This window comes from Oncorhynchus keta, unplaced genomic scaffold (genome assembly GCF_023373465.1).
Source record: "Oncorhynchus keta strain PuntledgeMale-10-30-2019 unplaced genomic scaffold, Oket_V2 Un_contig_862_pilon_pilon, whole genome shotgun sequence".
Taxonomy (NCBI): Eukaryota; Metazoa; Chordata; class Actinopteri; order Salmoniformes; family Salmonidae; genus Oncorhynchus; species Oncorhynchus keta.
The window spans coordinates 189761-213671 of NW_026290161.1; the positions used below are offsets into that span (position 1 = coordinate 189761).

General features: G+C 43.4%; 1 protein-coding gene and 1 long non-coding RNA gene across 5 annotated transcripts in view; one reads left to right on the forward strand and one right to left on the reverse strand.

The window, feature by feature from the left end:
- LOC127926922 (beta-1-syntrophin-like) overlaps positions 1-23911 on the reverse strand; it is a 56852-nt gene that overhangs the window by 27592 nt on the left and 5349 nt on the right. The window contains exons 2-3 of the mRNA XM_052512551.1: positions 8270-8486; positions 221-428 (exon numbers count right to left, since the gene is read on the reverse strand). Of these exons, the coding sequence (XP_052368511.1) occupies positions 221-428; positions 8270-8486 (425 nt within the window). The remainder of the gene's footprint in view (positions 1-220; positions 429-8269; positions 8487-23911) is intronic.
- On the forward strand, positions 8503-10596 carry LOC127926925 (uncharacterized). Of its 4 annotated transcripts, none has more exons than XR_008125447.1 (5): positions 8707-8965; positions 9558-9694; positions 9742-10019; positions 10097-10233; positions 10452-10596. It is a non-coding gene; the product is annotated as an uncharacterized LOC127926925 (long non-coding RNA). The 4 variants fall into 4 exon arrangements; XR_008125446.1 differs by having other exon boundaries at positions 10097-10203; XR_008125448.1 differs by lacking the exons at positions 8707-8965; positions 9558-9694; positions 9742-10019 and adding exons at positions 8503-8593; positions 9149-9490 and having other exon boundaries at positions 10097-10203.

Below are 23911 nucleotides of genomic sequence, written 5' to 3' on the forward strand. Positions count from 1 at the left end.
GAAGGCATATTATAGGTCTGCCTCACAAACATCACATATGAACTATTATCAGAAGGTGGTCTGTGAAGGCATATTATAGGTCTGCCTCACAAACATCACATATGAGTTAATATCAGAAGGTGGTCTGTGAAGGCATATTATAGGTCTGATTAAAGGTGAGCACGTTCCTTTCAGGTGTTTTCCTGCACCAACATTCAATAAAGTACAGAGTAGATCCTACCTTCTCAGCCAGCCAGCCCAGGTGTCTGATCTCTCTGCTCCCTGCGATTCCTGTTCTTCCCGTGTGCTCTTTGACCTCCGTGATGACCTTGTTGATGAGGTTAGAGGTCGCCGACTGCATGACCTCGAACCAGGCCTGGGCCGAGGCTGTGTCTTTACACCGTAACACCACCGTATGCTTGGCGTCCGGAGAGTGCAGCTCTAACTGCCTGGAGAACACAAACAGATGGAGAAACATTCAGAAAGCCGTGAATTAGTTTGGTCACAGGCAAATAGCTCCCATAGCACAGCTTTCAGTGGACATGAGAAAAAGGCTTCTTCAGTTCAACAAAGACTACTTCCCTTTGAAGGGAAAGGAAGATGGCCCTGTGTGCTTGATGATGTCCTCAGTGAATGGAAATGATCCCAAGCACCACTAAAAGACTGTTTCTCACAGCGTCTCGTCTTCTGGCTAAGATAAACATTTCCTTTGATGTACCTAGCACTGTGGGTGTGTATTTATTTACAGACTTGCTTTACTCATCATGGGTTGATAAAGTTTGGTTTATCACTTGTGGGATGTGCAGTAAGTTTCAAGCCTTTTTGGTATTGGAAACATTAGCTAAGTCTATTATGAATCCATTCAGCAAACAACACAACATAAATCAAATGAACAAGGTTGAAGGAAACCGTTTTCACCTCAGAGACCTGGGCCTTGAGTATGACCACTGTTGATACATCTACCTGTCATTAAGCAGAGACAGTGGGAGACCATGTTATCATGATGTCACAAACCACTAGATCAACTGCAGGTGCTCTCTCTCCTACTCGCCTCCACCAACCCTCTCCCCAGTCCCCCACCACAGTTAAAAATAGAAACCAGAGACTTGATTGAGGAGAAACAGAAGTCAGATGTCATATGGAGCGAGCTGAAGTGTTTACGTTAGTTAGAGGCTGGCTGGCTGGCTGGCTGGCTGGTTGGTTCCTGGAAAGAGGTCCAAGCTCTCCCCCAGACCTGCTGGGTTCAAAGACTATTTGGAATCATTTTGGAATCGTTTGCTTTAGTCTGCCTGGAGTGCCAGATGGGTGGGCATTGCACTTACAAGCTCAATCAAGCACAACTAAAGTATTTGAAAGACTTCAAATAGTATTTGAACCCAGGTGTGTTCTCCCCATTCAAGGCCCATCCACATTCAGTCAGGTCATCTCTCCAACATGGGACACTAACTACTGAGCCATTAAAGAAGCCAAGGCCAGATTTAGAAAGTGGACTCACTGTGTGGCAAATCTTTCAATGCCTTTCCTGGTCAATGATGGTCTGTCTACCTGTTCGGTTTCCACTGACAAACTGCTTTTTATTTGAGAGAAAAAAAACTGCTCGCAAAAGGCAAATATCTCAAGCTAAAATAAGCATGAAAAAACTGTTTTACACTTGAGCATCGTTTTACACAAACTCTCTCTCTGTCTCTCTGTCTCTCTGTCTGTCTGTCTGTCTATGTCTCCAGAGAGGGGAGAGTTTCCTCCCTCCTCAGACATATTTACTGCATCAGATTTACTGCCTCTCTCTCTCTCTCTCTCTCTCTCTCTCTGTCTGTCTGTCTGTCTGTCTGTCTGTCTGTCTGTCTGTCTGTCTGTCTGTCTGTCTGTCTGTCTGTCTGTCTGTCTGTCTGTCTGTCTGTCGTCTGTCTGTCTGTCTGTCTGTCTGTCTGTCTGTCTGTCTGTCTGTCTGTCTGTCTGTCTGTCTGTCTGTCTGTCTGTCTGTCTGTCTGTCTGTCTGTCTGTCTGTCTGTCTGTCTGTCTGTCTGTGTCTCCAGAGAGGGGAGAGTTTCCTCCCTCCTCAGACATATTTACTGCATCAGATTTACTGCCTCTCTCTCTCTCTCTCTCTGGAAGAGTGAGATATGCAGTAAATCTGTCTGAGGAGGGTGGAAACTCTTTCCTCTCTAGAGAGTTAGAAAGAGAGAGAGAGAGAGAGAGGAGAGAGAGAGAGAGAGAGAGAGAGAGAGAGAGAGAGAGAGAGAGAGAGAGAGAGAGAGAGAGAGAGAGAGAGAGAGAGAGAGAGAGAGAGAGAGAGAGAGAGAGAGAGAGAGAGAGAGAGAGAGAGAGAGATGCAGTAAGATGCTGTCTGAGGATGGAGGAAGCTCTCTCCTCCTGGCTGGGTAGTGTGGACGTCTGTCACCTAACAGCTGTTTAGCAGCTAAATAAAGCTGTGAAAGGTGCAGGAAACTCTCTCCTCTCCTGCCTGGGTAGTGTGGACGTCTCTCACCTAACAGCTGTTTACATTTCCACTAGTGACGAGAGCTCTGCTCCTCTCTACCAGTCAGCTACAACAAGCCTGCAGCACGTCCGGAACATCTCAGATAGCAGCATGTGTGTTTGTGTGGTAACAGGCATCTTCCAGTATGTAGCTCTAAAATACATGAAGGTTGGCCTGTTGTTGTGAGCAACGTGCTGAAACGATGGAAGTACTTAATACACCATCAAAACATTGTAGTGACGCCAGTAAATATCACTCAATACAAACAAATGCTAGGTTGTGGTAGTGTGTGATATACATCTGATGTGTTTTGGGACAGACTGGATAAAACATTCACTACTTTGATGGTTATATTGTCATGTTTGTTACTGTCATTCTACTGTTAGTGTGATACTGCAACACTGACAACAGAGGTAAGACCGATGTGCTGTAAAAGTGATATTTAATTTTTGTTATAAACACAAAAAAACTCTTTGCTTTGTTAATATGGGGTATTGTGTGTAGATTGATGAGGATTTTATTTATTTGTTCATTTTAGAATAAGACTTTAACGTAGCAAACTGTGGAAAGAGTCAAGGGGTCTGAATACTTTCTGAATGCACTGTATGTGAGCCATTGGCTCATCATTAAGTAGGTTAGCTGTGGTCTAACCCCTCAGTGACTGATTTCCTCTTCATAGTGGTTCATCCCATAGACCAAAGAGCATAGACATAGAACTACTAGAACTGTGGGACAATTCACTTTCTAGTCAAATTGCCATGGCTCTGAGGGCCCTCCCCTTCTAGTAATTATATTTCTATGCCACAGCACACGGTCTTACCTCTGTTGTCAGTGTTGCAGTATCACACTAACAGTAGAACGACAGCAACAAACATGACAATATAACCATCAAAGTAGTGATGTTTGTGTGTCATATCTAAATGACTGTATAAAGACCAGGCCTGTCTAAATGACTGTATAAATACCAGGCCTGTCTAAATGACTGTATAAATACCAGGCCTGTCTAAATGACTGTATAAATACCAGGCCTGTCTAAATGACTGTATAAATACCAGGCCTGTCTCAATGACTATATAAATACCAGGCCTGTCTAAATGACTGTATAAATACCAGGCCTGTCTAAATGACTGTATAAATACCAGGCCTGTCTAAATGGCTGTATAAATACCAGGCCTGTCTAAATGACTGTATAACGACCAGGCCTGTCTAAATGACTGTATAAAGACCAGGCCTGTCTAAATGACTGTATAAAGACCAGGCCTGTCTAAATGACTGTATAAATACCAGGCCTGTCTAAATGACTGTATAAATACCAGGCCTGTCTAAATGACTGTATAAATACCAGGCCTGTCTAAATGACTGTATAAATACCAGGCCTGTCTAAATGACTGTATAAATACCAGGCCTGTCTAAATGACTGTATAAATACCAGGCCTGTCTAAATGACTGTATAAATACCAGGCCTGTCTAAATGACTGTATAAATACCTAAAGGCCTGTCTAAATGACTGTATAAATACCAGGCCTGTCTAAAGGCCTGTCTAAATGACTGTATAAATACCAGGCCTGTCTAAATGACTGTATAAATACCAGGCCTGTCTAAATGACTGTATAAAGACCAGGCCTGTCTAAATGACTGTATAAATACCAGGCCTGTGTATAAATACCAGGCCTGTCTAAATGACTGTATAAAGACCAGGCCTGTCTAAATGACTGTATAAATACCAGGCCTGTGTATAAATACCAGGCCTGTCTAAATGACTGTATAAATACCAGGCCTGTCTAAAGGCCTGTCTAAATGACTGTATAAATACCAGGCCTGTCTAAATGACTGTATAAATACCAGGCCTGTCTAAATGACTGTAGATCAGGATGTATAAATACCAGGCCTGTCTAAGGTGACTGTATAAATACCAGGCCTGTCTAAATGACTGTATAAATACCAGGCCTGTCTCAATGACAGTATAAATACCAGGCCTGTCTAAATGACTGTATAAATACCAGGCCTGTCTAAATGACTGTATAAATACCAGGCCTGTCTAAATGACTGTATAAATACCAGGCCTGTCTAAATGACAGCAGGTAGCCTGGCAAATGACCAGGTAGCCTAAATGACTGTATAAAGACCAGGCCTGTCTAAATGACTGTATAAATACCAGGCCTGTGTATAAATACCAGGCCTGTCTAAATGACAGCAGTATAAAGACCAGGCCTGTCTAAAATGAGTATAAAGACCAGGCCTGTCTAAATGGTTAAATACCAGGCCTGTCTAAATGACTGTATAAGTAGCCAGGCCTGTCTAAATGACTGTATAAATACCAGGTAGCCTAAAGGCCTGTTAAATGAGGTATAAATGGCAGGTAGCCTAAATTGGTTAAGGGCAAGACCAGGCCTGTCTAAATGACTGTAGCAAATAGGCCTGTCTAAATGACTGGTAAATACCAGGCCTGTCTAAATGGTATAAAGACCAGGCCTGCTCTAAATGACTGTATAAATACCAGGCCTGTCTAAATGACTGTATAAATACCAGGCCTGTCTAAATGACTGTTAAAGACCAGGCCTGTCTAAATGACAGTATAAATACCAGGCCTGTCTAAATGGTATAAATACCAGGCCTGTAGGGATGGCAGGCCTAGTCAATGACTGTATAAATACCAGGGTCTAAATGACTGTATAAATACCAGGCCTGTCTAAATGACTGTATAAAGACCAGCCTGGTCTAAATGACTGTATAAAGACCAGGCCTGTAGCCTAAATGAGGCCTGTATGTATAAAGACCAGGCCTGTCTAAATGACTGCATACCAAAGCCAGGGTTAAATGACTGTATAAATAGCAGGCCTGTCTAAATGACTGTATAAATACCAGGCCTGTCTAAATGACTGTATAAATACCAGGCCCTAAATGGTTAGAGGCCTGTCTAAATGGGTCAGATCCATAACAAATACGGCAGGCCTGTCTAAATGACTAGTGGTTAGATAAATAGTGTAGGGATGGCAGGGCCTGTCTAAATGAGTGTAGACGGCTGTAGTGGTTAGAGTGGAGGGACAGCAGGTAGCCTAGTCTAAATGGTATAAATACCAGGCCTAGCCTAGTGGTTAGAGTGTGAATGTGGTTAGACAGCAGGTAGCCTGTCTAAATGACTGTAGCCTAGTGGTTAGAGTGGAGGGACGGCAGGTAGCCTGTCGAGTGGCTGGGACTAGGACTGTATAAATACTGAACAAGGCCTGTCTAAATGACTGTATAAATACCAGGCCTGTCTAAATGACTGTTCCTATTCCATAAATACCAGGCCCTAAATGACTGTATAACCCACTGTTCCTAGACCAGTTAACCCACTGTTCCTAGGCCATGTTAACCCACTGTTCAGATCCTCCCGATGCTAGACCAGTGCGACCAGGGGGGTTCCTAGCCCCTGAAAAGACCAGATGGGTTCCTAGACCAGGGTTCCTGGTAGGAGGTGTCTGCCTCGGATAGGTTAGATCAGGAGGTAAGGGAGGATGGCAAAGTCAGATCCTAACTTTGGGATAAAAATAGAGTGTAGGGACGGCAGGTAGCCTAGTGGTTAGAGTGTAAGGACAGCAGGTAGCCAGTGGTTAGACCCACTGTTCCTAGACCAGGTAGCCTGGTTAATTAAGGTAGAAAGTGGTTAGAGTGTGTTGGGACAGCAGGTAGCCTAGTGGTTAGAGTGTAGGGATGGCAGGTAGCCTAGTGGTTAGAAAGTGGAGGGACAGCAGGTAGCCTAGTGGTTAGAGTGTAGGGCGGCAGGTAGCCTAATGGTTAGAGTGTAGGGACAGCAGGTAGCCAGTGGTTAGAGTGGATAGGACTGTGTTGGCCACTGCCTAGTGGTTAGAAAGTCCTAGGGACAGGTTTCTCAGGTAGCCTAGTGGTTAGAGTGTGTCAGAAAGGACGGTGTAATCAGGTAGCCTAGTGGTTAGAGTGTATTGCAGGCAGGTAGCCTAGTGGTTAGAGTGGAGGGACAGGCAGGTAGCCTGAGTGGTTAGATAGAGTGAGGGGCTGTTGCAAATAGCAAGTGGTTAATTAGAGTGATAAACTGTTTTTGTTATAATCAAGGTAGACTATGTGTGGTAGAAAGCCCAGTGGTTAGAAACATGTTTTCTCTTTGTTAATTAAGTGTTAGGGAGTGCAGATAGAAACTGTTTCTCTGTGTTGGGTAGCCTCAGACAGAAAGTGGTTGGTTAATCAAGGTAGAGTGGAGGGGTTAAGTAGCAGGTAGCCTCTGTGTTGGTGGTTGTCAGACAGAAATGTTGGACTAGTAATAAAGGTTGCTAGAAAACCGCTTTCTCTGTGTTGGTTAATTTGAACCCCAGCTGAAACAAGGTAAAAATCTGTGTTGGTTCTGAAACCCCTGTGTTGGTTAATTAAGGTGAACAAGGCAGTTAATCCACTGTTCCTAGACCAGTTAACCCAGGAAACAAGTGGGGGTTCCTATTTCCAGTTAACCCACTGTTCATCTACAGCATTCCAGTTAACCCACTGTTCCTAGACCAGTTAACCCACTGTTCCTAGACAAAGTTAACCCACTGTTCCTAGTCCAGTTAACCCACTGTTCCTAGACCAGTTAACCCACTGTTCCTATTCCAGTGAATAACCCACTGTTCCTATCTGACCAGTTAACCCACTGTTCCTAGACCAGTTAACCCACTGTTCCTAGACCAGTTAACCCACTGTTGATGCTAGGCCAGTTAACCCATCCTGTTCCTAGTAAAACTGCCAGTTAACCCACTGCAAATTCCTAGTACCAGTTAACTGCATCACTGTTCCAGGGTCTGGAGACCAGAATGAGCTAACCCACTGTTCCTTTCCGACAGACACTGGGAGTCTTAAACTCACAGCAGGACAATAACCAGAATATTTTTTAAAATATATCCTAGGCCAGTGAATGTTTAACCCACTAGGATTTAAAAATCTTCCTGAAAATGATGCCAGATTAACCAACTTGATAGACTGTTCCAGGTCTGAGAAGTCAGACTTACCCAGAAAGACTCACTGCTGTAATCACTGCCGAATGTGATTCTAACATGTATTGAGGCCGGGTTTCTGTACAGCACTTTATGACATCAGCTGATGTAAGAAGGGCTTTTTAAATCAACTTGATTGATTGATTATAAATACATTTGATTATTGACTCAGAGGTGGGAAAACCTATGTAAATGAGATATTTCTGTATTTCATTTTCAATAAATTTGCTAAAAACATGTTTTCACTTTGTTATTATGGGTTATTGTGTGTAGATGGGTGGGAGAATTGTTTTTGATGGAATCCATTTTGAATTCAGGCTGTAACACAACAACATGTGGAACAAGTGAAGGGGTGTGACTACTTTCTGAAGACACTGCATCTGGCAAAACACTCGCAATATAAATCCAATCAATTCTAACTGTAGAAGTGTTACCCCACCTAGCCCTGCACCCCCTGCCGTTACGCCCCTGTAGATAATAATATACAGGGGGGAAACAGAATAATAGTCATGCAGAATGATGCTAGAGCCTTTACCTGTTTCCAGGGTCTGGAGACGTCATGCAGAATGATGCTAGAGCCTTTACCTGTTTCCAGGGTCTGGAGAAGTCATGCAGAATGATGCTAGAGCCTTTACCTGTTTCCAGGGTCTGGAGAAGTCATGCAGAATGATGCTAGAGCCTTTACCTGTTTCCAGGGTCTGGAGAAGTCATGCAGAATGATGCTAGAGCCTTTACCTGTTTCCAGGGTCTGGAGAAGTCATGCAGAATGATGCTAGAGCCTTTACCTGTTTCCAGGGTCTGGAGAAGTCATGCAGAATGATGCTAGAGCCTTTACCTGTTTCCAGGGTCTGGAGACGTCATGCTCCTGGTGACGTGACACATCTTTAAGGGGATGTACCTCCTGTCCCCCTGTAGGGACATGGTGGGGGTGACGGGGACGTCACAGTGGGGGCTACCCAGCCTCGGGGACTCAGGTGGGGGCGTCTCCCAGCCTATCTCTGACACAGGAGAACCCTTCTTCACATAGGGGCTGGCTTCTCTCATGTACTTCACTGGGAATATGAGAGAGGAGAATTATGGGTAAGCTTTTTTACAACCTGTCCAGTTCTATTATACAGTTCTATTAGTGGTCCAGTTCTATTATACAGTTCTATTAGTGGTCCAGTTCTATTATACAGTTCTATTAGTGGTCCAGTTCTATTAGTGGTCCAGTTCTATTATACAGTTCTATTAGTGGTCCAGTTCTATTATACAGTTCTATTAGTGGTCCAGTTCTATTAGAGGTCCAGTTCTATTATACAGTTCTATTAGTGGTCCAGTTCTATTATACAGTTCTATTAGTGGTCCAGTTCTATTAGAGGTCCAGTTCTATTATACAGTTCTATTAGTGGTCCAGTTCTATTAGTGGTCCAGTTCTATTATACAGTTCTATTAGTGGTCCAGTTCTATTATACAGTTCTATTAGTGGTCCAGTTCTATTAGAGGTCCAGTTCTATTATACAGTTCTATTAGTGGTCCAGTTCTATTAGAGGTCCAGTTCTATTATACAGTTCTATTAGTGGTCCAGTTCTATTATATTAGTGGTCCAGTTCTATTATCATTATTAGTGGTCCAGTTCTATTATCCAGTTCTATTATGGTCCAGTTCTATTAGAGGTCCAGTTCTATTAGAGGTCCAGTTCTATTATACAGTTCTAGTGGTAGTTCTATTAGAGGTCCAGTTCTATTATACAGTTCTATTAGTGGTCCAGTTCTATTAGTGGTCCAGTTCTATTAGAGGTCCAGTTCTATTATACAGTTCTATTAGTGGTCCAGTTCTATTATACAGTTCTATTAGTGGTCCAGTTCTATTAGAGGTCCAGTTCTATTATACAGTTCTATTAGTGGTCCAGTTCTATTATACAGTTCTATTAGTGGTCCAGTTCTATTAGAGGTCCAGTTCTATTATACAGTTCTATTAGTGGTCCAGTTCTATTAGAGGTCCAGTTCTATTATACAGTTCTATTAGTGGTCCAGTTCTATTATACAGTTCTATTAGTGGTCCAGTTCTATTAGAGGTCCAGTTCTATTATGGTCCAGTTCTATTAGTGGTCCAGTTCTATTAGTGGTCCAGTTCTATTAGAGGTCCAGTTCTATTATACAGTTCTATTAGTGGTCCAGTTCTATTATACAGTTCTATTAGTGGTCCAGTTCTATTAGAGGTCCAGTTCTATTATACAGTTCTATTAGTGGTCCAGTTCTATTATACAGTTCTATTAGTGGTCCAGTTCTATTATACAGTTCTATTAGTGGTCCAGTTCTATTAGAGGTCCAGTTCTATTATACAGTTCTATTAGTGGTCCAGTTCTATTATACAGTTCTATTAGTGGTCCAGTTCTATTAGAGGTCCAGTTCTATTATACAGTTCTATTAGTGGTCCAGTTCTATTATACAGTTCTATTAGTGGTCCAGTTCTATTAGAGGTCCAGTTCTATTATACAGTTCTATTAGTGGTCCAGTTCTATTAGAGGTCCAGTTCTATTATACAGTTCTATTAGTGGTCCAGTTCTATTATACAGTTCTATTAGTGGTCCAGTTCTATTAGAGGTCCAGTTCTATTATACAGTTCTATTAGTGGTCCAGTTCTATTATACAGTTATATTAGTGGTCCAGTTCTATTAGAGGTCCAGTTCTATTATACAGTTCTATTAGTGGTCCAGTTCTATTAGAGGTCCAGTTCTATTATACAGTTCTATTAGTGGTCCAGTTCTATTATACAGTTCTATTAGTGGTCCAGTTCTATTATACAGTTCTATTAGTGGTCCAGTTCTATTATACAGTTCTATTATACAGTTCTATTAGTGGTCCAGTTCTATTAGTGGTCCAGTTCTATTAGTGGTCCAGTTCTATTATACAGTTCTATTAGTGGTCCAGTTCTATTAGAGGTCCAGTTCTATTATACAGTTCTATTAGTGGTCCAGTTCTATTATACAGTTCTATTAGTGGTCCAGTTCTATTAGTGGTCCAGTTCTATTAGAGGTCCAGTTCTATTATACAGTTCTATTAGTGGTCCAGTTCTATTATACAGTTCTATTAGTGGTCCAGTTCTATTATACAGTTCTATTAGTGGTCCAGTTCTATTATACAGTTCTATTAGTGGTCCAGTTCTATTATACAGTTCTATTAGTGGTCAGTTCTATTAGTGGTCCAGTTCTATTATACAGTTCTATTAGTGGTCCAGTTCTATTAGAGGTCCAGTTCTATTATACAGTTCTATTAGTGGTCCAGTTCTATTATACAGTTCTATTAGTGGTCCAGTTCTATTAGAGGTCCAGTTCTATTATACAGTTCTATTAGTGGTCCAGTTCTATTAGTGGTCCAGTTCTATTATACAGTTCTATTAGTGGTCCAGTTCTATTAGAGGTCCAGTTCTATTATACAGTTCTATTAGTGGTCCAGTTCTATTAGTGGTCCAGTTCTATTATACAGTTCTATTAGTGGTCCAGTTCTATTATACAGTTCTATTAGTGGTCCAGTTCTATTAGAGGTCCAGTTCTATTATACAGTTCTATTAGTGGTCCAGTTCTATTATACAGTTCTATTAGTGGTCCAGTTCTATTAGAGGTCCAGTTCTATTATACAGTTCTATTAGTGGTCCAGTTCTATTATACAGTTATATTAGTGGTCTAGTTCTATTAGAGGTCCAGTTCTATTATACAGTTCTATTAGTGGTCCAGTTCTATTAGAGGTCCAGTTCTATTATACAGTTCTATTAGTGGTCCAGTTCTATTATACAGTTCTATTAGTGGTCCAGTTCTATTAGAGGTCCAGTTCTATTATACAGTTCTATTAGTGGTCCAGTTCTATTAGAGGTCCAGTTCTATTATACAGTTATATTAGTGGTCCAGTTCTATTAGAGGTCCAGTTCTATTATACAGTTCTATTAGTGGTCCAGTTCTATTAGAGGTCCAGTTCTATTATACAGTTCTATTAGTGGTCCAGTTCTATTAGAGGTCCAGTTCTATTAGTGGTCCAGTTCTATTAGAGGTCCAGTTCTATTATACAGTTCTATTAGTGGTCCAGTTCTATTATACAGTTCTATTAGTGGTCCAGTTCTATTAGTGGTCCAGTTCTATTAGAGGTCCAGTTCTATTATACAGTTCTATTAGTGGTCCAGTTCTATTATACAGTTCTATTAGTGGTCCAGTTCTATTAGAGGTCCAGTTCTATTATACAGTTCTATTAGTGGTCCAGTTCTATTAGAGGTCCAGTTCTATTATACAGTTCTATTAGTGGTCCAGTTCTATTAGAGGTCCAGTTCTATTATACAGTTCTATTAGTGGTCCAGTTCTATTAGAGGTCCAGTTCTATTAGTGGTCCAGTTCTATTAGAGGTCCAGTTCTATTATACAGTTCTATTAGTGGTCCAGTTCTATTATACAGTTCTATTAGTGGTCCAGTTATATTAGTGGTCCAGTTCTATTAGAGGTCCAGTTCTATTAGTGGTCCAGGTCTATTAGAGGTCCAGTTCTATTAGTGGTCCAGTTCTATTAGAGGTCCAGTTCTATTAGTGGTCCAGTTCTATTAGAGGTCCAGTTCTATTATACAGTTCTATTAGTGGTCCAGTTCTATTATACAGTTCTATTAGTGGTCCAGTTCTATTATTGGTCCAGTTCTATTAGTGGTCCAGTTATATTAGTGGTCCAGTTCTATTATACAGTTCTATTAGTGGTCCAGTTATATTAGTGGTCCAGTTATATTAGTGGTCCAGTTCTATTAGTGGTCCAGTTCTATTAGTGATCCAGTTCTATTATACAGTTCTATTAGTGGTCCAGTTCTATTAGTGGTCCAGTTCTATTAGTGGTCCAGTTCTACTAGTGGTCCAGTTCTATTAGTGGTCCAGTTCTATTAGTGGTCCAGTTCTATTAGTGGTCCAGTTCTATTAGTGGTTCAGTTCTATTAGTGGTTCAGTTCTATTAGTGGTCCAGTTCTATTAGTGGTTCAGTTCTATTAGTGGTCCAGTTCTATTAGTGGTCCAGTTCTACTAGTGGTCCAGTTCTATTAGTGGTCCAGTTCTATTAGTGGTCCAGTTCTATTAGTGATCCAGTTCTATTATACAGTTCTATTAGTGGTCCAGTTCTATTAGTGGTCCAGTTCTATTAGTGGTCCAGTTCTATTAGTGGTCCAGTTCTACTAGTGGTCCAGTTCTATTAGTGGTCCAGTTCTATTAGTGGTTCAGTTCTATTAGTGGTCCAGTTCTATTAGTGGTTCAGTTCTATTAGTGGTCCAGTTCTATTAGTGGTCCAGTTCTATTAGTGGTCCAGTTCTATTAGTGGTCCAGTTCTATTAGTGGTCCAGTGCTATTAGTGGTCCAGTTCTATTAGTGGTCCAGGTCTATTAGTGGTCCAGTTCTATTAGTGGTCCAGTTCTATTAGTGGTCCAGGTCTATTAGTGGTCCAGTTCTATTAGTGGTTCAGTTCTATTAGTGGTCCAGTTCTATTAGTGGTCCAGTTCTATTAGTGGTCCAGGTCTATTAGTGGTCCAGTTCTATTAGTGGTTCAGTTCTATTAGTGGTCCAGTTCTATTAGTGGTTCAGTTCTATTAGTGGTCCAGTTCTATTAGTGGTCCAGTTCTATTAGTGGTCCAGTTCTATTAGTGGTCCAGTTCTATTAGTGGTCCAGTGCTATTAGTGGTCCAGTTCTATTAGTGGTCCAGGTCTATTAGTGGTCCAGTTCTATTAGTGGTTCAGTTCTATTAGTGGTCCAGTTCTATTAGTGGTCCAGTTCTATTAGTGGTCCAGTTCTATTAGTGGTCCAGTTCTATTAGTGGTCCAGTTCTATTAGTGGTCCAGTTCTATTAGTGGTTCAGTTCTATTAGTGGTCCAGTTCTATTAGTGGTCCAGTTCTATTAGTGGTCCAGTTCTATTAGTGGTCCAGTTCTATTAGTGGTCCAGTGCTATTAGTGGTCCAGTTCTATTAGTGGTCCAGGTCTGTTAGAAGTGTTAATCCATTCTACAACGTGTTCTGAACTCACATCTATGAGTCACAACACACATCATACCTTGTACCCAGTTTAACACTTTCTGTGAACTCAAAGATATTGCACCTCCATGGGAAAACGTTGGTTGGCATTGTTTGAGAGGATTAGATGGATCGCTCCAAACTATGGATGTGGACCTGGCCAACAGCTGAGAGATGAGAGTCATTGGAAGTATTCCACACCACACAAGAGGCCTTATCCGACCAAAGACCACAACTCTGGGACATGGGATTCATTAGTCATTTGGTGGCTACACAGTTTCATAGACACAATCTGTGAATCACGTTAAATCCACAGCATTGATCACGAGTCACAGTAGACATGAATAACATAGCTATTATTACCCTGCTATAAACAAAATGTATCAGACTGTATGGAGTTAGTTTAAATTACAGGGTCATGTGAACAACACCGATGTCAACCATTTACTCACTGTAAAAGGCAGGGACCTGCTTCCACCAACAGTGATCTGTCTGACTGCCTTACATCAATCTCGAAAGAGAAGTGGCAATATATTACAGAAATATATTACGTTTTAACAGTTTATATTCCTAAATTATGGAGCTCTAAACGTATCAGCTGATGAACAGTTCTGGCATTCACTGTTCGTATTTCATCAATCCAAGGGGAAGGTTTCAGAGGATAACATGACAAAGATGTACTGTAAGTCGCTCTGGATAAGAGCGTCTGCTAAATGACTTAAATGTAATGTAAATGTAAATGTGTACAAACACGACACAGGAGGTTGGTGAAATCTTAATTGGGGAGGACAGGGCTCGTGGTAATGACTGGAGTGGAATCAGTGGAATGGTATCAAATACATCAAACACATGGTTTCCATCCGTTTGATGAAATTCCATTAACTCCATTCCTATTATTATGAGCTGTCCTCCCCTCAGAAACCTCCCTGAAACACGAGTACAGGCCCTGTTCTTTAAGGAACGAAGTAAAGAAACCTCCCCTGAAACACAAGTACAGGCCCTGTTCTTTAAGGAACGAAGTAAAGAAACCTCCCCTGAAACACGAGTACAGGCCCTGTTCTTTAAGGAACGAAGTAAAGAAACCTCCCCTGAAACACGAGTACAGGCCCTGTTCTTTAAGGAACGAAGTAAAGAAACCTCCCCTGAAACACAAGTACAGGCCCTGTTCTTTAAGGAACGAAGTAAAGAAACCTCCCCTGAAACACGAGTACAGGCCCTGTTCTTTAAGGAACGAAGTAAAGAAACCTCCCCTGAAACACGAGTACAGGCCCTGTTCTTTAAGGAACGAAGTAAAGAAACCTCCCCTGAAACACAAGTACAGGCCCTGTTCTTTAAGGAACGAAGTAAAGAAACCTCCCCTGAAACACGAGTACAGGCCCTGTTCTTTAAGGAACGAAGTAAAGAAACCTCCCCTGAAACACGAGTACAGGCCCTGTTCTTTAAGGAACGACGTAAAGAAACCTCCCCTCAAACACGAGTACAGGCCCTGTTCTTTAAGGAACGACGTAAAGAAACCTCCCCTGAAACACGAGTACAGGCCCTGTTCTTTAAGGAACAAAGTAAAGAAACCTCCCCTGAAACACGAGCACAGGCCCCGTTCTTTAAGGAACGAAGTAAAGAAACCTCCCCTGAAACACGAGTACAGGCCCTGTTCTTTAAGGAACAAAGTAAAGAAACCTCCCCTGAAACACGAGTACAGGCCCTGTTCTTTAAGGAACGACGTAAAGAAACCTCCCCTGAAACACGAGTACAGGCCCTGTTCTTTAAGGAACGAAGTAAAGAAACCTCCCCTGAAACACGAGTACAGGCCCTGTTCTTTAAGGAACGAAGGAGAATAAGTAAAGAAAGGTATCAACATCGAACAGAAGTGTAAGATTATCATTATGCATAGAAGCTGACAGATCTGGAAAACAGATAGGCTTACCTCTGCAAGGGCAGGGTATGAAGTCGTCTTACGGGAATTCCTTGCTGAAGCCCTTTCATCTAATCCTCACGCTTATGTTGTAGTTGTGGTGTCATTAGTTCAGGCACCAGCAGGATGCTTTCAGAGTGAGGTCATACATAGAACTCGGAGTATTCCTCTCTCGTTTGCCTCTCTCTCTGTCACTAATCGCTCCTATCTACTGGTTCTGCTCTCTCCTTCCTACTGGTTCTGCTCTCTCCTTCCTAATTGTTCTGCTCTCTCCTATCTACTGGTTCTGCTCTCTCCTATCTACTGGTTCTGCGCTCTCCTTCCTACTGGTTCTGCTCTCTCCTTCCTATCTACTGGTTCTGCTCTCTCCTATCTACTGGTTCTGCTCTCTCCTATCTACTGGTTCTGCTCTCTCCTTCCTACTAGTTCTGCTCTCTCCTTCCTACTGGTTCTGCTCTCTCCTTCCTACTGGTTCTGCTCTCTCCTATCTACTGGTTCTGCTCTCTCCTATCTACTGGTTCTGCTCTCTCCTATCTACTGGTTCTGCTCTCTCCTTCCTACTGGTTCTGCTCTCTCCTATCTACTGGTTCTGCTCTCTCCTATCTACTGGTTCTGCTCTCTCCTATCTACTGGTTCTGCTCTCTCCTATCTACTGGTTCTGCTCTCTCCTTCCTTCTGGTTCTGCTCTCTCCTATCTACTGGTTCTGCTCTCTCCTATCTACTGGTTCTGCTCTCTCCTTCCTACTGGTTCTGCTCTCTCCTATCTACTGGTTCTGCTCTCTCCTATCTACTGGTTCTGCTCTCTCCTTCCTACTGGTTCTGCTCTCTCCTATCTTCTGGTTCTGCTCTCTCCTATCTACTGGTTCTGCTCTCTCCTTCCTACTGGTTCTGCTCTCTCCTATCTACTGGTTCTGCTCTCTCCTTCCTACTGGTTCTGCTCTCTCCTATCTACTGGTTCTGCTCTCTCCTATCTACTGGTTCTGCACTCTCCTGTCTACTGGTTCTGCTCTCTCCTATCTACTGGTTCTGCTCTCTCCTATCTACTGGTTCTGCTCTCTCCTTCCTACTGGTTCTGCTCTCTCCTTCCTACTGGTTCTGCTCTCTCCTTCCTACTGGTTCTGCTCTCTCCTTCCTACTGGTTCTGCTCTCTCCTATCTACTGGTTCTGCTCTCTCCTTCCTTCTGGTTCTGCTCTCTCCTTCCTACTGGTTCTGCTCTCTCCTATCTACTGGTTCTGCTCTCTCCTATCTACTGGTTCTGCTCTCTCCTTCCTTCTGGTTCTGCTCTCTCCTATCTACTGGTTCTGCTCTCTCCTTCCTACTGGTTCTGCTCTCTCCTATCTACTGGTTCTGCTCTCTCCTATCTACTGGTTCTGCTCTCTCCTTCCTACTGGTTCTGCTCTCCCCTATCTACTGGTTCTGCTCTCTCCTATCTACTGGTTCTGCTCTCTCCTTCCTTCTGGTTCTGCTCTCTCCTATCTACTGGTTCTGCTCTCTCCTTCCTACTGGTTCTGCTCTCTCCTATCTACTGGTTCTGCTCTCTCCTATCTACTGGTTCTGCTCTCTCCTGTCTACTGGTTCTGCCGTCTCCTATCTACTGGTTCTCTCTACTATCTACTGGTTCTGCTCTCTCCTATCTACTGGTTCTGCACTCTCCTGTCTACTGGTTCTGCTCTCTCCTTCCTACTGGTTCTGCTCTCTCCTATCTACTGGTTCTGCTCTCTCCTTCCTACTGGTTCTGCTCTCTGCTATCTTCTGGTTCTGTTCTCTCCTATCTACTGGTTCTGTTCTCTCCTGTCTACTAGTTCTGCTCTTTCTTATCTACTGGTTCTGCTCTCTCCTATCTTCTGGTTCTGCTCTCTACTTCCTACTGGTTCTGCTCTCTCCTTCCTACTGGTTCTGCTCTCACCTATCTACTGGTTTAGCTCTCTCCTATCTACTGGTTCTGCTCTCTCCTATCTACTGGTTCTGCTCTCTCCTATCTACTGGTTATGCTGTCTCCTATCTACTGGTTTAGCGCTCTCCTATCTACTGGTTCTGCTCTCTCCTATCTACTGGTTCTGCTCTCTCCTATCTACTGGTTCTGCTCTCTCCTTCCTACTGGTTCTGCTCTCTCCTATTCACTGATTCTGCTCTCTCCTATCTACTGGTTCTCTCTCCTATCTACTGGTTCTGCTCTCTCCTTCCTACTGGTTCTGCTCTCTCCTTCCTTCTGGTTCTGCTCTCTCCTATCTACTGGTTCTGCTCTCTCCTATCTACTGGTTCTGCTTTCTCCTTCCTACTGGTTCTGCTCTCTCCTTCCTACTGGTTTAGCTCTCTCCTTCCTACTGGTTCTCTCTCCTTCCTACTGGTTCTCTCTCCTTCCTACTGGTTCTGCTCTCTCCTTCCTACTGGTTCTGCTCTCTCCTTCCTACTAGTTCTGCTCTCTCCTTCCTACTGGTTATGCTCTCTCCTTCCTACTGGTTCTCTCTCCTACCTACTGGTTCTGCTCTCTCCTTCTACTGGTTCTGCTCTCTCCTATCTACTGGTTCTGCTCTCTCCTATCTACTGGTTCTGCTCTCTCCTATCTACTGGTTCTGCTCTCTCCTTCCTACTGGTTCTGCTCTCTCCTTCCTACTGGTTCTGCTCTCTCCTTCCTACTGGTTTAGCTCTCTCCTTCCTACTGGTTCTCTCTCCTTCCAACTGATTCTCTCTCCTTCCTACTGGTTATCTCTCCTTCCTACTGGTTCTCTCTCCTATCTACTGGTTCTGCTCTCTCCTTCCTACTGGTTCTTCTCTCTCCTTCCTACTGGTTCTGCTCTCTCCTTCCTACTGGTTCTGCTCTCTCCTTCCTACTGGTTCTGCTCTCTCCTATCTACTGGTTCTGCTCTCTCCTTCCTACTGGTTCTGCTCTCTCCTTCCTACTGGTTCTCCTTCCTATCTACTGGTTCTGCTCTCTCCTTCCTACTGGTTCTGCTCTCTCCTATCTACTGGTTCTGCTCTCTCCTTCCTACTGGTTATCTCTCTCCTTCCTACTGGTTCTCTCTCCTATCTACTGGTTCTGCTCTCTCCTTCCTACTGGTTCTGCTCTCTCCTTCCTACTGGTTCTGCTCTCTCCTTCCTACTGGTTCTGCTCTCTCCTTCCTACTGGTTCTGCTCTCCTATCTACTGGTTCTGCTCTCCTTCCTACTGGTTCTGCTCTACTGGTTCCTCTCACCTTCCTACTGGTTCTGCTCCTTCCTCCTTCCTACTGGTTCTCTCTCTCCTTCTGATTCTCTCTCCTTCCTCTGGTTCTGCTCTCTCCTATCTACTGGTTCTGCTCTCTCTATCTACTGGTTCTGCTCTCTCCTATCTACTGGTTCTGCTCTCTCCCATCTACTGGTTCTGCTCTCTCCTTCCTACTGGTTCTCTCTCCCATCTACTGGTTCTGCTCTCTCCTTCCTACCTTGCAGAACTGTTCGTTTGTTGTTTTTGTTCAAGTGTTGGTATTTATTAAACATATTATAAATAGTTACCACGCTGCACCTTGGTCCTCTTCTCCTTCTCCCGACGACATTTGTTACATCGTTTTTGCTACAAAAGACATGAGCTCAAACTGAATCTGAAAAATTAACTTACAAGATTTCCTTTTTGATATTGAATGTATTTGCAAAATATAGCAGGAGAGAATAATGACTGCATTGAAATAGAACATAACATAATAGAATATAACATCTAAAAATGTATCATGGTTTGTATCATGGTTTGGTCGTGTGTAATGAATTTCCTCCTCTTCTTCCGAAGAGGAGAGGCGAAACGGATCAGAGGACCAATACGCGGCGTGGTAAGTGTCCATGGTTCTTTTTAATACGTTAAGGTACACATGAACAACTGACTACAAAAAAACAAGAAATGTGAAAACTCAAAACAGTCCTATCTGGTGCAAAGACAGAGACAGGAACAATCACCCACAAACACACAGTGAAACCCAGGCTACCTAAGTATGATTCTCAATCAGAGACAGCTAATGACACCTGCCTCTGATTGAGAACCATACTAGGCCGAAACATAGAAATACCCAAATCATAGAAAAACAAACATAGACTGCCCACCCAACTCACGCCCTGACCATACTAACTAAATACAAAACACAGGAAATAAAGGTCAGAACGTGACATCGTGTTCCTACTCATCGACCACATTGTCCTGTTAATGCACGTGGTTTGGGCAGTACGTCTCTACTCCATCCTGCTTGTTCGTAGAAAAACGGTCCGAATGAGCTTTCTGAAAGAATCGACGTCACCATAGAAACCCGGCTGGTAGAAACCCCAAGTCACTGAGAGAATCTCAACCTAATGGTTGGGTGCAAGTCATTTCTTCTTCAGTTATTATCCATACAATGGAAGCCCATTATAGAAGCCAACATGTCTCTGAATTCTGAAATAACATTAAAAATCTATCTGCCCTATTGTCAGGTGTAATAATAACCAAGTCTTTGTGTTGTCAGCCTGTTAACTAGACACAGCCATTAGAGCTCGTTACATGTATTAACGTGGGAACAGAATGGAGAGCTTTGTTAGCTGCTCTTATGGAGCCGAGAAAAGAAAATGGCTAATTTGACGTGAGTAACTTCTGGATGAATAAAACAACCAGGAACAAAAGGGGACTTTTTTTATGAGACTTTCATTCAAAACACCTCATACAGAATACACAGAGGTCTTTAATTGCAGAATAGAATGGAACTCTGAATTTTTTTAACCTCCCCTCTGAATGGGCAGGTAGATACTGCTACAGAACAAAACACCTCGTACAGAATACACAGAGGTCTACAAGGTATCTTTTCCCCCTCTGCCGCCTGAAAAGGTCTGATGTTATCAAAGCAAGAACAGGTACTTGAACGCCCGGTTCAATGGGACTACAGTTTATATCAACTTTAGCAGAAATATTTGTAACGACCGTTTGGTGGAAGAAGGTGAGGACCAGGATGCAGCCTGGTAAAGTGTTCATGTTTTTATAACGACCGTTTGGTTGAAGAAGTTGAGGACCAGGATGCAGCCTGGTAAAGTGTTCATGTTTTTATAACGACCGTTTGGTTGAAGAAGTTGAGGACCAGGATGCAGCCTGGTAAAGTGTTCATGTTTTTATAACAACCGTTTGGTGGAAGAAGTTGAGGACCAGGATGCAGCCTGGTAAAGTGTTCATGTTTTTATAACGACCGTTTGGTTGAAGAAGTTGAGGACCAGGATGCAGCCTGGTAAAGTGTTCATGTTTTTAATACCGTAATGAACGCTGAACAAAACAAATAAAACGACAAAAATGAACAGTCCTGTGTGGTGCTGAAAAAACACTGAACAGAAAAGAATCACCCACAACTCAAGGCTGAAAACTGGCTGCCTAAGTACGGTTCTCAATCAGGGACAACCAGGCTGCCTAAGTACGGTTCTCAATCAGGGACAACCAGGCTGCCTAAGTACGGTTCTCAATCAGGGACAACCAGGCTGCCTAAGTACGGTTCTCAATCAGAGACAACCAGGCTGCCTAAGTACGGTTCTCAATCAGGGACAACCAGGCTGCCTAAGTACGGCACGGTTCTCAATCAGGGACAACCAGGCTGCCTAAGTACGGTTCTCGTTTGGTTCAATCAGGGACAACCAGGCTGCCTAAGTACGGTTCTCAATCAGGGACAACCAGGCTGCCTAAGTACGGTTCTCAATCAGGGACAACCAGGCTCAGGGCCTAAGTACGGTTCTCAATCAGGGACAACCAGGCTGCCTAAGTACGGTTCTCAATCAGGGACAACCAGGCTGCCTAAGTACGGTTCTCAATCAGGACAACCAGGCTGCCAGGTTCTCAATCAGGGACAACCAGGCTGCCTAAGTACGGTTCTCAATCAGGGACAACCAGGCTGCCTCACGGTTCTCAATCAGGACAACCAGGCTGCCAGGGACAACCAGGCTGTACGGTTCTCAATCAGGGACAACCAGGCTGCCTAAGTACGGTTCTCAATCAGAGACAACCAGGCTGCCTAAGTACGGTTCTCAATCAGAGACAACCAGGCTGCCTAAGTACGGTTCTCAATCAGGGACAACCAGGCTGCCTAAGTACGGTTCTCAATCAGGGACAACCAGGCTGCCTAAGTACGGTTCTCAATCAGGACAACCAGGCTGCCTAAGTACGGTTCTCAATCAGGGACAACCAGGCTGCCTAAGTACGGTTCTCAATCAGGGACAACCAGGCTGCCTAAGTACGGTTCTCAATCAGGGACAACCAGGCTGCCTAAGTACGGTTCTCAATCAGGGACAACCAGGCTGCCTAAGTACGGTTCTCAATCAGGGACAACCAGGCTGCCTAAGTACGGTTCTCAATCAGAGACAACCAGGCTGCCTAAGTACGGTTCTCAATCAGGGACAACCAGGCTGCCTCAATCAGGTACGGTTCTCAATCAGGGACAACCAGGGACAACTAAGTACGGTTCTCAATCAGGGACAACGATTGACAGCTGCCTCTGATTGAGAACCATACCAGGCCAAACACAGAAAATACCAACTCAATAGAAAAACAAACATAGACAACCCACCCAAATCATGCCCTGATCATACTAAAACAAAGACATAACAAAAGAACTAAGGTCAGAACGTGACAATATTAGATAATATCACAGTGAGATTGACTGTGTTCATAGCATGACTTCTATGTTAAGAACAACAGGGTGGGGAGTCTGTACTGGAGCTTTATGGGGGAAACAAGTTAAAGGACAATATTCAAATAATGAATTCAGTCAAAGTAAACGAACAGTAAATTCACAGAGTGGATAACAGGAGTGTTGAGAACTGATTTATAAACTGTACTAGGGCCAGGAGTTATAAACTGTACTAGGGCCAGGAGTTATAAACTGTACTAGGGCCAGGAGTTATAAACTGTACTAGGGCCAGGAGTTATAAACTGTACTAGGGAGCCTAGGGCCAGGAGTTATAAACTGTACTAGGGCCAGTTATAAACTGAGTTATAAACTGTACTAGGGCCAGGAGTTATAAACTGTACTAGGGCCAGGAGTTATAAACTGTACTAGGGCCAGGAGTTATAAACTGTACTAGGGCCAGGAGTTATAAAACTAGGGCCATGAGTTATACTAGGGCCAGGAGTTATAAACTGTACTAGGGCCAGGAGTTATAAACTGTACTAGGGCCAGGAGTTATAAACTGTACTAGGGCCAGGAGTTATAAACTGTACTAGGGCCAGGAGTTATAAACTGTACTAGGGCCAGGAGTTATAAACTGTACTAGGGCCAGGAGTTATAAACTGTACTAGGGCCAGGAGTTATAAACTGTACTAGGGCCATGAGTTATAAACTGTACTAGGGCCAGGAGTTATAAACTGTACTAGGGCCAGGAGTTAGAAACTGTACTAGGGCCAGGAGTTATAAACTGTACTAGGGCCAGGAGTTATAAACTGTACTAGGGCCAGGAGTAGATTGTTCACTCTGTCATCACAGCTTGTGTGTGTGTGATTTATAAACTGTACTTGGGCCAGGAGTTATAAACTGTACTAGGGCCAGGAGTTATAAACTGTACTAGGGCCAGGAGTAGATGGTTCACTCTGTCATCACAGCAGGTGTGATGGTTGTGTGTGTGTGTGTGTGTGTGTGTGTGTGTGTGTGTGTGTGTGTGTGTGTGTGTGTGTGTGTGTGTGTGTGTGTGTGTGTGTGTGTGTGTGTGTGTGTGTGTGTGTGTGGCCTCACTACTACTAACAGCTGGTGTAGTCAGGAAAGCTTCTCTGATGACAGAACAACCAGTCAACATGCAGAGAGCGTTGTAGTCCTGACTGCCTGCTGATCACACACACACACACACACACACACACACACACACACACACAGGTGAATGTGATGACAGCCACGCAGTAGACAGTAGAGGCTCAATGAGACACACAGAGAGGTGAATTTTGATGACAGCCACGCAGTAAATCAAATCAAATCAAAATTATTTATATAGCCCTTCGTACATCAGCTGATATCTCAAAGTGCTGTACAGAAACCCAGCCTAAAACCCCAAACAGCAAGCAATGCAGGTGTAGAAGGTGTGTGTGTGTGTGTGTGTGTGTGTGTGTGTGTGTGTGTGTGTGTGTGTGTGTGTGTGTGTGTGTGTGTGTGTGTGTGTGTGTGTGTGTGTGTGTGTGTGTGTGTGTGTGTGTGTGTGTGTGTGTGTGTGTGTGTAATGCAAACATTGTACCTTTTCTAGAAAATGATATTGACATTGTGATGTAACAACTGTTTGTCCGCCTTTAAGTGAAGGACTTCCCTACTGGCTCTGCTGTGGTGTGGTGAAGTTTCAACTGAGAGGAAGCTGAAACACGGGACTCTTCTGGTGTAGTGGGGCTTCAACTGAGAGAGAAGCTGAAACACGGGAGTCCTCTGGTGTAGTGATGCTTCAACTGAGAGAGAAGCTGAAACACGGGAGTCCTCTGGTGTAGTGATGCTTCAACTGAGAGAGAAGCTGAAGCACGGGAGTCCTCTGGTATAGTGGGGCTTCAGCTGAGAGAGAAGCTGAAACACGGGAGTCCTCTGGTGTAGTGAGGCTTCAGCTGAGAGAGAAGCTGAAACACGGGAGTCCTCT